The sequence below is a fragment of the Ornithodoros turicata genome, chromosome 8 (genome assembly GCF_037126465.1).
Source record: "Ornithodoros turicata isolate Travis chromosome 8, ASM3712646v1, whole genome shotgun sequence".
Classification (NCBI taxonomy): Eukaryota; Metazoa; Arthropoda; class Arachnida; order Ixodida; family Argasidae; genus Ornithodoros; species Ornithodoros turicata.
This window is the reverse complement of record NC_088208.1, coordinates 38,651,891-38,665,571: the sequence shown is the minus strand read 5'-3', so window position 1 is coordinate 38,665,571 and position 13,681 is coordinate 38,651,891. Positions and strand designations below refer to the sequence as shown.

General features: G+C 46.0%; 1 protein-coding gene across 5 annotated transcripts in view; it reads left to right on the top strand.

The window, feature by feature from the left end:
* LOC135367267 (calcitonin gene-related peptide type 1 receptor-like) overlaps positions 1 to 13,681 on the top strand; it is a 59,464-nt gene that overhangs the window by 42,850 nt on the left and 2,933 nt on the right. For 4 of the 5 annotated variants that reach the window (XM_064600449.1, XM_064600452.1, XM_064600451.1 and 1 more), the window contains 9 exons: positions 2,670 to 2,836; positions 3,112 to 3,323; positions 7,388 to 7,513; positions 8,139 to 8,233; positions 8,648 to 8,739; positions 9,344 to 9,488; positions 9,738 to 9,888; positions 10,010 to 10,070; positions 12,639 to 12,705. In XM_064600449.1, coding sequence (XP_064456519.1) covers positions 2,670 to 2,836; positions 3,112 to 3,323; positions 7,388 to 7,513; positions 8,139 to 8,233; positions 8,648 to 8,739; positions 9,344 to 9,488; positions 9,738 to 9,888; positions 10,010 to 10,070; positions 12,639 to 12,705 — 1,116 coding nt within the window. The remainder of the gene's footprint in view (positions 1 to 2,669; positions 2,837 to 3,111; positions 3,324 to 7,387; positions 7,514 to 8,138; positions 8,234 to 8,647; positions 8,740 to 9,343; positions 9,489 to 9,737; positions 9,889 to 10,009; positions 10,071 to 12,638; positions 12,706 to 13,681) is intronic. The other variant, XM_064600453.1, reaches the window with a different exon arrangement.

Here is a 13,681-nt window from a genome sequence, read left to right as displayed (position 1 = left end):
CAATTTTATTCTACCTATCATCTCAACAAATGGAGTTGACATCAAGATACGTAACTTCGTTCGAAAATACATTCGCATGCGAATGGCTATGTCTAGTGTTCACATAAGCTTGGGCAAAACCATTCACGTACAGTGGCTAATGGCATGCTGTCACGCGCCCATGTTCCGACTATGCGATTGCATAAAATGTACTGCATTGCTAACTGCCGTTTGTCAGTAATGTCTGAGCGCCTATACGAGCATTTTTGCTTAAATGGAGGGTAGGCCGGCGTTGGACGATTGCTCCTTCTGAAGGTCACAAGTCTGCTGACGAGGAATCTCTGTCCGTCTGTCGTGCAAGACATCCGCTACGTCTTTCCTCAGACCCCCCATCGCCCCCGCTATGTTATCGAGCTTGTCCACAGCGACCTGTGTTACTTCGGACAAGGCCAGCACTGCGTGGAATACCAGGTATGCCGGATCCAGTTTGTCCTTTTCTTCGGCCGTCATGGACATGAGGATGTCGGCACGACTCTGCTTTCCAACCGGAGCAGGAGGCGAGGCTTCTGAAACAGAGGCCTTAGAGCGGTTGTTGAGATCATCCGGGAGCAACATGAAAGGTGTCGTTTGTGCCATTGCACTTGCACCTCCAGTACACTTTACCTGTTTGGACTTGGTTCTCATTTGCTTTTGAGCGGAAGTGGTACCAGGGCTGACTGCTCTCTTGTTACAACTCTTGCTCGAACACGCCTCGGTCAACGCTCCACTAGGGAACTGACCACCTTCCGTACAGTCCTTGACAAACCCTTCGGAATCCTTACTAGCGTATCGCCTATTGTGCGTCGGTCTTTGCAGGATTAAATCCGGCAGCCTTTGACTCAACGTGATGCCCTTCAGATTCTGCAAGTACTGAACCAGCGTCTGATTACCTGACATTTCTAAGCTTATCAAGTGTTTGACTCGCTCCTGAGGTTCCGACAGGGGCACTCCGTTGAAGACAAGGCTAGCGTCATTTGGTAAAAGGTTTCGCTTTATCGCCCACCACCTAGTTGCTTCCATGAGTAATGGGTACTTCTTGGGATTCAGTTTGTTGATGTCAAGCCCAATAACATAGGCGAACTTCAACATTCCTTTGTACTTCATCTTGTACTCCTGGTATGTCACTACGAACTCCAGTGCTTCGTCAATGACCTGCTTCAGCAGATGAGCTGCTGTCATTCTTGCAGTTAGAAAATTCCGCGCCAAGTTGATCATCGTCATACCGTACGACGTATAAACCACCATAATCTGATCCATAAGATCTGGTTCAGTGGACTTGAAATAGTGTTCGACCACAGCCCTACAGAAGGCGTGTCGTACAGGAACACTTAGCAAGTCTGCGTACCGGGACAGGAACAGCTTGGTAAGTTCCAGGACCACACCTGGCGAACACTTTGTGTCAAAACTATTTACGGTGGCTGCCTCCCACCTTTTCTGGGTGAACGCCACATTTGCGTCGCTTAATGGCTTCCCGCAGTGCATGAGGAAAATGAAACCGCGAACCGCAATTTGGGAGAAGGCATTCGAAGCGTTGCTTCCACGTGCTGTTGGAAGGAAAGCCGATAGATCGACGCAGTTATTTACGTCCATGGCTTCTTGTGGATACGTTCCAATGAGGAAACAGGCGCAGTTGGCCCATACAGTAAGGCTCAAGTCTGCATCTGTTATGGTTTCCTGGACATCAGTCGGAAGGCAAATGTAGTCTAACAAGCCGCTCGCGTACCTAAACTTCGGAACCTCTGTTGGACAAGTGGAGGCTCGAACTTTGTTCGTGCTGGCTTGTAAACGTGACGAGTCGGCCAGATGCCGTCTTACAGTCGCTTCCGTGCCTTCGGATTGGCCGTCGTCTTCGACAGAAGTTAAGCGACGTCGGTGTTGCCCTGGTTGCCCGGAGGTGAATCTGGATTGTCTAGACACATTACCGGGAAGGTGATGACTGCAAGAGTCTTCCGGGCCGTGCGATAGGTCAACATCCTCCGCGGTAATTGAATGACGACGTTCTTCCCGAACAGTGGGCCAGGACCCGCGTAGTCGAAGCCTACCGGTTCTGGCTTGCAGGAGCAGGTGTTCGTCAAAGTGATCGCTGTAAACGTCCTCTAAGCTGTCTGGTAGGCCGTCGTTCATGGCGGAAGTGATTTTACTTTTTTCGAAGACGATTTTCGTGATTCTGGTGCACTGTTCAAGAGCGCACTGCGAGCGATAGTTACATCATCGTCTTCAGCATCGAAATCTTGAAATGTTAAGAAAATACACAACACATGCTGGTGGTTAAAGAGAATGAAACAGTGGACGAACAACAAAAAAAACAACAACCACACAATGCCTGACTGCATGTTTCGATTAAAGAATGACACCTGATGAAAAGGCACCAGCGGGGGTTCAACGGAGCTTGGGAGGCATCTGAGCATGGTGTGTCAATGAGAAGCAAGCTAGGGTGGTGTAGTGGTAGCATTTTCCGTTTGGAAACTGACTTCAGGATAACGGCTAATGAACCCAATTAAATCACTCTTTTGCTTGGATGCACCAGTCGGCAACCAAGCACGGTGCCACATTGGTAGAGACGTAACTTCCAAAATGAGGGAGATTGCCTAGAACCTAGAGTATGGTATTATAACAAATCATGATGAACCTCCACATAATTATTCTTGAAGCAGGTGCTAGGGTCAGCAGCGAGGAGCTCTCTCAAGGAAAAGAAATCGGGCACCTGCCGCATGGAAAACCAGTTCTACATTAACCCAGATGTATTCAACCAAATCACCTGTGCTAGGTGTTACAACTACATGGCCAACCTCGCCTTCAAGAACGGCTCCCGGCTCACGTGAGTTGCCCTAATTAAATTTGACGCAATAAGGCGTTAGTGATCCACACCCAACAACACCCAAAGCACACGACTTCGTATCCAGAATTTCATGCCAACAACTAACAGTCGTGGTCCTGCCCGACATACGAGCAGTAGGGACACAGGGAGATTACCTTCGCATCCGCCGGGTCCGGAACCGTTTCCTGTGGCGCTACCTATATTAGCATTCCGTGCCGTATGACTTACAAAAGTGCCTGCCTGAAATACATTTATGCGCTTGTATGGGATGACAGGTACTGCTGGCCCGGTCGGCTCTGCAGCTATGGGACCAGCTGTAAGAGCAACGACACTTCGCAGTGCTTCGTGCCCTACACAAACCAGAGTGATGCTTTGGTGCACGAAAGCTTCAGGAGCCTCATCTATGCTGAACGATGGGAGTCTTGCTGTAGTGCCGCTAGGGAGTGCTGTAAAGAGATGCTCGAAGACCAGCTAAACCCTCCACAAGGCAAGATCGTCCGTCGTTTTGGTGTTAATTACCTTTATTGTGTACCATCGGATATCTCCGGCACAGTTATGACAGTTAGATATTACCAGTAACAGAGTAGATAAATTAATTACTATAATCAGCTGAATTTACTTACATAATTTGTTTTAATCTAATCAACTGCTTTTAGTGCTTAATATGCATGTTACTGCATTGTATGGTGTTCGTATCTCACCATATATAGATTTCTAGCTGCAGATTTGAGCAACATTGACAGAGTGAATAATTGGCAACAAACAACGAGCAAATAGATGACACTGTAATTTAATTGATTTTTTCTACTTCTTGGTGTTTGAGTGTGCGTCATTGTTACCGTGTGTGTACAACTTTTATTTTGCGTGTAAACATGCACATTGAAAACAATACAGCAGTTTCTGAGGTTCCCTCACGCAGACTGCGGGCTTCCCCTATCTGTGATGTGAAGGACGAACGTTTGTTTCAGTACGCCGAGTGAGAGGAATGCATAATTAAGTGCAGGTGCAAATCTTAGGAGTTATTGAGAGCTCCTGGGTCTCCTTGTGACGACGCAATTCAATAACGTCTCTGATAAGCATAATTCTTAAAGCCGGCCCTGTCGCGAAGAGTGACTATATACAAAGCAGGAGGTTCAATCGTCACCGCTATCCAGTCAGCCAGTTTGCCAGTGTGCCGTAAGCCAGTTTCAGCCAGTTTCCGGCTTGCTATCGTCTGCCAGCAGATGCGCTGCTGTAAAATGTTCTGTTGTAACGCCGTCTAGCGTCTGATAATCCGTAACTCAAGTTACCTTATACCCCTGTCACACGGGCAGTCTTCAATGATCGTTGAAACCAATGACCATTCGCACCTTCCCAGACGCACTGTCAAACGTGCAACAAGGCGAGCGACCTCTGGTGAACATGATTGGGTTTCAAGTCCCCCCTTCCCCGCTTTCTTCTCACTACCGCCTTATGTCATTGGTCTACGATGTTGTACGCTTCTCCGCCGTGTTCTTGCTCCGTCCCCAGGGATCCCTTGAGCGTCGTGTATTTCGAGGGGTACTCCCTTGCCGTTCCTTCCACTCAAGGACGCGCTGGACCACCCTCCAACAGCCACTGAGTGTCCCGATCGTACTTCAAATAGAGGAGACTGTGGCGGCATTGTTGCGGAGCTTGTGAAGTGCGTCATTAGGTTGAGAGAGGACGGTGACAGTAGCGTGTTCGAAGCAATAAGGAAGGAGGCCCTTGAAGCACACTTGGCTTTTGGTATCCCTGAAGGCGGAGGAAGAATACGGCTATTAGTGTCGTCTGTCTATTTCTGTGCTAAACTCAACTTAGTTATTTGCCGTCGCGTTCAGCAGATATTGAAATTTACAGCGCCGCTCCCGCATTGCTATACCGCGGAACGCCGCACTATTTCTGGCAGGCTTCCACGCGAAGACTGCAATTCCCGGCCTGGAACGCGCAACCATTAGCGCGTTGTCTCGGGCAGACCTGTTGACTCCAACGCTCGAACGCATAAACACCGGTGAGGTGGAAACGTTCCGTGCACAGCCGGCTTTTCGGGTGTCCTCGCGTGCGTTAAAATTAGCGCCCTGCGGTAATGGCGCTATTAGCGCATCATGCCATAGGTGGCGCCGAGGAGAGATGGGCGCTTTTTGACGCTGCGGAGAAGTACTTGAGCTATCCCGTGTGACATCCACAAGGTGGGCCTTACCGTGTATTCACACGAGGGACATCCTCACGGAATATTCTAGCGGAAGAAAAAGCAAAAACACTGCTTACAGAGACGATGTTCCGTCCCGTGTTATGTGAGCATTCCCACGGTGCAGAATATCGGGCGTGGCGTACTGCGCGTTTAGCAGACGACATCGTCAGCGCGTTTTCGTGTCGTCTGCTACGGAATATCTTGTGGCTGTGTAGCAGGATATTCCCCGAGATTTAACCCACCGAATGCGACTCGATGTGGCATTTACAGCTCAGTGGCGTTACCGCTTGAGACAAGTTGACTCTCCCACCTGCTGCCACTGTGGTGCTCTTGAGGATCTGGAGCACATTCTTCTTCATTGCCCCCACTACCAACCTTCCTGAACCGCACTCTGAGTTGTCACGTTCAGCGTGCATGAACTAAGTATGGGACACAGCTAGTAGCACATCAACTGCCTACATTATTGAATACGTACGCGCATGTCCATTATAAATAGTTCTGAAATCAAGGTCCTTCCTTTGCTGGTTCTCAAACGCTCACTCGAGCTTCGTACAAATAGGAAGCAGCTGAAACAGGGCTCAAAACCTAAAATGGATGCTCAAAAACCAAACACATGTACGCTGGAACGAAAGACACGAAAACGAAACCGCAGCACCTCACGTGCATATGTTCTCAGCCAGTAGCAGACGACACTCAAGAGGGCGCCACATCTCACGCAAAAGGTCCTTTTTGCGTGAGATGTGGCGCCCTCTCGGATGTCATCTGCTACTGGCTGAAATCGTTCCTGGGTCTTTTCCCTACGCTTTTGGTGCGGAAACCTCGCAAGCATAGCCTCACTCATTGGTGGAAAGATTTCAAGAACGAGGAAACGGTATACAGTAGCATTAGAGTAGCAACGGTGCCGTTTTTTTTTTTTCAGCCAGGCGGAGAGCCGCGCATGCGCTGTGCACTCTGATGCAAATGCGGACCATTTCATGCGGACCAGATTGGTGTACCATGCCTTACTCCTTGTCAGCTGTATGTCTACATGCATGCGTTGTAACCGTGTCCTGCTGATGAACTAGGGAAGGGTCTCGTCAAGCCACAACGTGTGGCTTTTCCCTCACACCTGCGTTTGCAGTTGTAAACAAAATGAATAAAATAAAAATAAATAAAACCCCATAACCGGCTCTTTCAGGTTTTCCCTGAGTTTTCGGGTAAACTTTTCGGACAGATGTCAGCACTGTTGTTAAGGCAGCATGGGACACGAGCTACGGTCCTTTCTCCTTTGCTATCCTGTCTGCAGGCGTCCCTGCTCACCGCCCTTGGCGGAGCACTTTGTGAGGTTCATGACCGGTGGGCCTACTGGGTTGCGGGATCGGTTGCAGTATGTGACATTGCTTAGGCACGTCGTCCTCCGCGATGGTCCTTAAACCCGGGATCATTGCACGTTATGGGACCCCATGTCGGCAAGATTAACCCCTGGCTTTGTTCTTGAACATAGTTGTCTCGTGACGTAAGGCCAGGGTCTTCTACGAATTACCGCGTCATAGCAGAGTCGTTGCTTCACAAATTAAGGACTGTGGTTCACTGTACTTCGCACTTAAATCCTGATCATGCAAATGCTTGGGTCCTTTTCAAAGGCCTGTCCGAGAGAAGCCATCCAATGGTTCCACTCTGTTCCATAGTTCCGGAAAGGTGGCCAAATTGAGTTTCTTCAAACCTAACAAGTTGAACAAGACAATGAATCGATTACGTGTACCGCACACGCTGATGTAACTGGAAGCTGCGCATAATTATGAGGTAATGAGGATGGGCGCTCAATAAGGAGGTAATTAGCAGATCCTTCAGTGACAGCCTACGAGGTGGGCGTATTCCTCGCTTTATAGAAAACTGTTATGGCGGGTTGCAGATGAAATCCAGTGGGCGCCGACGATAGGAATATTCTGGGGTGGAAAGGGGGAGCGAGGGGGAGCAGTCGCCGGGGGTGGCTTCCCCAGTGGGGGGCACCTGACGGAAGGCTCTGTGGGTTCATAAACCTGGGTAACACAGCGCGAGCTTAAAGAATTTTCACTGTAGAATTTAGAATCGCTCTATTTCATTTTTCACTAGTTTACTTCTCTTAGTTAGAATTATTCCGTAGAGCTTTGAAGTGCAGAACATACAAGACGCAATCACTACTGCAGTGCATGAAACGCCATTTCCGAAGTCGCTGACTCCAACGTGCATCATGGGGGCAAAATGTTTGTTGCAGGATCTGTTACAAAAACGTGTTTGTTCCTCCTGATTCGTAAGCTCTCGGGATACGGGAATACGCAAGGATGTATAAATGAAGCGGTACTTCGCATTGTGAGCACTGATTATAAATGTCTTTGTTTTTGTAGAAGGACTTCACTGTCCGGCGACGTGGGACGGCTGGACCTGCTACAGAGACACTCCAGCAGGAAAAACTGTCCAGAAACCTTGCCCCTTCCACGCCTACTACATAACGGAGAGGCCACAATGCATCAGTAAGCTTCGTGCACTATTTTGAATCCTGACTCATATTCTTCTGGTGCATGTTACAAAAACGCTGTTCTTGCTAAAATTTCCGTCGATGTACAAGTCATGCGACGTTGATTAACTGAAATGTTCGAAAGTCTTCCCTTATCACATCCTAGCGGATGATCAGCGAACTAGCTTTGTCGCCCGCTGCAACAACCCCACGTGCATAGCCTAAAACCACGAAAACTATCTTGCAATTGTTCCAACGAGTTATAATCAATTTGGGAGAGATATGCGTTCCGCGATGATCGGGATCGGTCGCGTAAAGCGCCATCTGTTGCGTAAGCAGAGAGCGCTCTTCGGCGCCTCCTGATTCGTGTCCGCTTTGAGCATGCGCATAAGAAATTACATCTGCGCTGAAAAAGTTCAAATAACTAAATTAGTTAGGTAGAAAAATGAAAGTGGCCCACACTGGCACCACACAAACCTGTACGTACTCACCCATACTAACTGTACTCACTGTAAGTACTACTTTCTGAGACATGAGTTTAGAGACAGAATCGAACAGGTGCATAAATATCGGAAAGTGTTCATGTAGTGTTTTATCATTGATTTCAGGTAATATCTTTTTCTTTTTTTTTCTTCTTTCAGAAATGTCAAAGAAAATCTGTTGGGACAATGGAACTTGGTACTACAGCCAAGAGTACGAGAAGGAGTACACCTTCTACGACTGTGGTTCCCTAGACGTAATATTCTCCCTGTGGCTACTATACTCATTTCTGGTTGAACGAACCAATAAAATTACTTTCCGGTGTATCAAATGTTAAATTATTTTATTTTGTTGCTAACCATAATTGTTACTGTTGCCTATATGTTGTATCTCGTACCTGAATGCTTCTTTGGGTAAAAATAGGTTCCTACCCACTTGCACCGACTGAATGGTGTTTGGTCTGGCTTGGGTTGAGCGCAATCTTCCCATTAGATACATTTCAATTTATTTTGCGGAAGGCACAGAGACCACTCTTACCGATTTATCCGTCCTCTTTTATATTGGGAACCTGCCTTTGTTGGCAGCAGCTGTTTTTTTTATCTGCCTTATCGTAATTCATAAAATGGGATGTGCGTTATGACATAACAAAATTGCATGTAATCTGTTCCAGTATCATCGATCCATGACAGTGTTTTCTATCGTTCTCCATTCCCTATCGGTGGTCGTCCTCGTTCCAGCCATCATCATCTTCTCCATCTACAAGTAAGTAAGACAGCTTTGTGTTCAAGTGAACAAGTGTTCAACCGTAACGGTATCTTTACATTAACATAAATCACAAAAAATTACGCCGCTGCGAGGTTTGTGTGCTGCATTTAGCATCACATTCCTAACCCACCCTAGACAGAAATTCTCGACAGCGAAAGAAATATTCTTTCAGGGTTCCTTACCAGCATTATCATTTCTGCGTCCTTCTAATTTAAAGTGGTTGTGACATCTCGCCCAAAGTCACGCTGAGTAAATGAAAAAAAGCGCCGAGTTGTTTAGATGAAACCGGCACCGGGAATACCGAAACCGAAACTCAACTCGCTGCGACATTACAGCAGAGAACTCCGCCTGTGCGGCGGCAGTGGTAGAGGTCACGTGCTCTCGAGGACCAATAGGAATGGCCCAGGCTCCCCTTACGTCCGAACTCGCCGCCGAAGTTTATTCAAGGATTTGTATCCCGCCAAGTACGAGGCAGAGAAAATGGAACAATAACTTTGTTTTAACGATGATGACTGGGTGGAGAGAGACCAATATCGTGCATAATTATTCCTCTGTGTTTTCTTCTATGTGCGTATCATGCGCGGGAACCATGTATGTACAGGCAACTCCAGGTGCACCGCATCTCCCTGCACAAGAACTTCTGCGTGGCCATGGTCCTTTATGACATAAGCGTCATCCTCGTCGACTCCCTTTTCATTCTGGATCATGTCAGTGAAGAGAAGGACATTCGCGTAAACCAGAATCCTGTACGTAACATCACTTTCAAAGCGTATTTTGTCGCCAATCCGGCTTTGCTCCACTTATTCCGCAATTACATTACATTACATTACATTACCCACGACCACTTCCGCGTCTTTTTACAATTACTCGACAATTCTCATTGACGCATGTTCCTTCTTTCTCAGACCGGTGACATAAAAATCCATCATCGTAAAGCATGCAGCTGTAGGTGTTCATTGGTTTATACGATGTCTGTTTTAATTACATCTTCCTAGGACCTGTGCAAAGCGTTGTACACCCTTTCGAGGTACTTTCGCCTGTGCCAGTATGCGTGGATGTTCTGCGAAGGCTTCTACCTGCACAAGCTCATTGCTTCTGCTTTCGCCGAGCAAAAATCACTCCTTGTATTCTACGTCACCGGCTGGGGTACGAGTTCTGTTTTCGACTTGCAGTCCTACTTTACATTGCCAGTTCACAGTATCAACTTTTGAAGGATCCACCGGGTATGTATTTACGGAGTGGCCATTATCTCCGTTATTCGTTCCAGGGTGCCCTGCCATATTTGTATCAATCAGTTCCGTGCTTAGAGTTCTTCGCGTCGGTCATTCGTGAGTAAATTTCTTTCAATTTCTAATAGAGTTCTATTGATTTTGCGAATGTTGTTCGAAGACAACAAACAACAACAACAACTACATGAATGACGATGAAATGAGGTGATTCACCGCAACAGTTGCAGACAACAAACGGTCTGTTCTTGCCTAAGCAATGCACAAAATCATACGTGGCAAATCGCGAATGTAATCCCTGGTGGTACAATATATTCCCCGCTAGTAACATTTTTGACAAAACGCGATTTTATTGTATTCAAGTAACTCGGGGAAAACGTGCTGACGCAAGGTATCGAACCTGGGTCTTCTGATCTGACAAGAAGACCCATAGGTTCAATTCCTGGCCCGCTTCCCTGAGTTAGTTGAATTCGTTAATTTCTGGGCGTTGAAGGCTTAAGTATACGTTTGAGTCGTCCATATGTGCCTCGGCCTGGTCTCGTTGTCGATGTGATTTTATCGTTCTAATATGAACGTATAGCATTTATGCGCACGCATTGTACGTTTATTTAATTCTTAGCTAGATCAATTACCGAACACCTCCAACGCATTCCCCGATATTTTATCTGCTATAACGCCACGAGTGTTCGATGACAGAAACTGTGAGTTGTGACATGTTAATGCTATGTGTCTTAACGTTTCTGATGTTTTTTTTTTTTTTTCAAGTTCACATAATAACCACAAGGTTGTCTTTCTTCTTCTTTTCAGAGAGCAGTCTAGGTAAGGCTGTTTAAAATAAGTTCCACCCACTCTGGCATTGAGGCCTGCTTTGCACACAGAACGTATGAATGCCGCAAAATGATAATAGCAACAGTGTCGCAAGCATGATTACGAAGTGAATGTGTCGATATGTAAGGTGTTCCTACTGGCGTGCACCAAGGTCTCGAAAAAAAAACGGAGCGAGCGCGCGAAAGTGAATGTTGTCCACAGACGTGTATTATTAGCCGCCAGTACCTTTTTTATTATATCTAACGAATTTATCAACCAAGAAAATTAATTGATTTATTATGGTTTATAATGGCCGAAGTATCAATTGCAAAATATTTTTGAGCGTCTTGAGAGACACCAACAAGGTACGCCTTGTGTGGCTTCTTTTTCCTGCCGGCCTAGAAATAAAGCCCGCAAAAAAAAAAAAAAAAAAGAAAAAAGAAAGAAAAAAAGGAAAGGTGCTTCGCGGTGCTTCCTGTGATCTGAGATCCGAGTGTGGTATATGCTTGAGAGAGAGAGAGAGAGAGAGAGAGGTAGCTGTGTTTGTAGCTGTGAATGATCCAGAAACTGAGCTTGTTCTTTGTTCGCCACCTGTGTTGCACCACTGCATGTTTGTCTCCAATAATGTTGTTGATATGCAATATATCCAATGCATCTGCTAACAGGCAGTTGTGTTGACACCTCTCGGTCAGAATCCTTTGAACACTGGAGACAGAACTATACTTCTCTTTCCTTTAATTCTTAATTCCATTTCGATCCCATATCATCTGAAGTGCGCAGATTTTCGACTCTTCAGCTGACTGGCGAATTGATCAATCGAATGGACGAATTAGTAGTAATAATTGTAATAATAATAAGGAAACCCACGCTGCATGTTTCCCTGTGCTGCAGTGATTCGCTATACAGGGTGTCCCAGAAAACGTGTCATTGAATTCTAATTAAAAAAAAAAAAACTACGCCACCTAGAATCGTGCGGTCGGCGGCATTTGTTCTTACTTGGTTTTTGCCACCTCCTGATGTGCATGTCATGCAACGTAAGTTTAATTATGTAATGGTTTGCGAAGTGAACTCGGAAATTTACCAAGTAACTATGTCACTTCTTTACCACACCAACATCAAGAGCGTGGCGAATTTACTCAAACTCATGATAATCGACAGTGATATTCAGGGTCCATCCTATCGGGAAAAACAGCAGAACATCATGCTTCTCGGGGCACTTGAGTATAACGCGCTTGTCTGTTTGAGCGCATTCGCTGTCAGTCACAGAGTGATAGAAGAAAAAGTGACAGTTCCTGAAATTGGGAAATGGAAGGTATGGTTCCAGCCGAAGCCGGATCTCTCTCTACCATGCCGGTGTGGGCTGGGTTTTCTACCTCCTTTCGCGGGACTGACAGCGATTGCGCTGCAAAATTCGTCGCGCGCCATCCCCTGGGAGCTCCGTCATGATTTTGTGCTATTTTTTCCGATACGATAACTCCTCAATATCTCTGTCAATTATCATTAATTTGAGTAAATTCGGCACGCTCCTCACATTGGTGGGGTAAAAAAGTGACCTTTACTTGGCAAATTTCCGAGTTCAGTTCGCAAAAATTTACGTAATTAAACTTAGGTTACATGACATGCACATCAGGAGGTGGCGAAAACCTAGTAAAAACAAATGCCGTTGACCGCACGATTCTATGTGGCATAGTTTTTTAAAATTAAAATTCAATGACACGTTTTCTGGGACACCCTTTATGTGACTACGCACTTTCGAGGTGTATTTATTGGACGTGTGTCTGTTGCCGCTGCACTGTTCCGTTGTGCTTCGCTGTGCCTTTGATGTTCATACGGCGGTATTATATCGTTTATCATTCACTTTAGTTGCTGGATGGACAACATAGAAGGCTATAATTGGATTACGTTGGCCCCTGGTCTCTTCTGCCTTTTTGTAAGTACACTTTATACCTGTGAGAAAAAACTACAGTCTTCGAAGTTCGAGTTAGGTGACGTCGTTGTTATCAGAAGGTATATATGGTTTGATCTTAGTTATCCTGCACAGTCGATTCTCCTTCAACCAATACAGCTGCTATGTGAAGAATTCTTTCATATAATTCCTAATTTGTAAGAGTAAACCGGTTGAAATCGAATGCTCGTCCTGTGCTGTCCGTCCGTGTCTATGTTCCCTCTTGAGTTCCTTACCAGCGTTGCGGGCTTCGATTTGCGTTTACATGTACATGACGTTATTAAAAAAAAAAAGAAATCGTTTACATAGTTTTTATAGGTTGTGAGAGCAGCAGTGATGCCATTTGCGGACACATAATTACCCCAAATGTACGAATTAACTGTTTAATTAGACGCTTTCCGGAAAACGCGAGACAGCAAAATTGGAGGCAATCGTTACTTGAATCCACCCTCGTTTTTAAAAATCCTGGAGGGAGCTCGTACTTTGGGATATAAATCGCCAAACTTTGATATGCAAATGAGCCGAAACCAGAACTGCGCACTTCTCGAGCCCAGAAAAGACATAACTTTCGGCTTATTTGGGCCGGAAAGTGGTCTATCTTGTCATCAGATTAGCATCTATATTCAAATCAGCCCCATCGCAACAGAACACATGTCCCTCCGACGCGAACGCTCTTTCACTCTTTTTGCGCTCGAGAAGTGCGTGGTTTACGTTTCGGCTCATTTGCATAGCAAAATTTAGCGATTCATATCTCAAAGTACGTACTCGTTCCAGGATATTTAAGAGAGATGGGGGTGGATTCAAACATCGAATTAAATTGTTAATTATGGATTTTAGGTATTTAGTCGTCCGTCAGTTACATCAGTTACAGCCCTTTCCCACTGGATACCTGTTTGGATACCCGGTAGAGGATTAAAAAATACCTTGTATGTTAACATGCGCTACCCCCTTCAAGTATGTT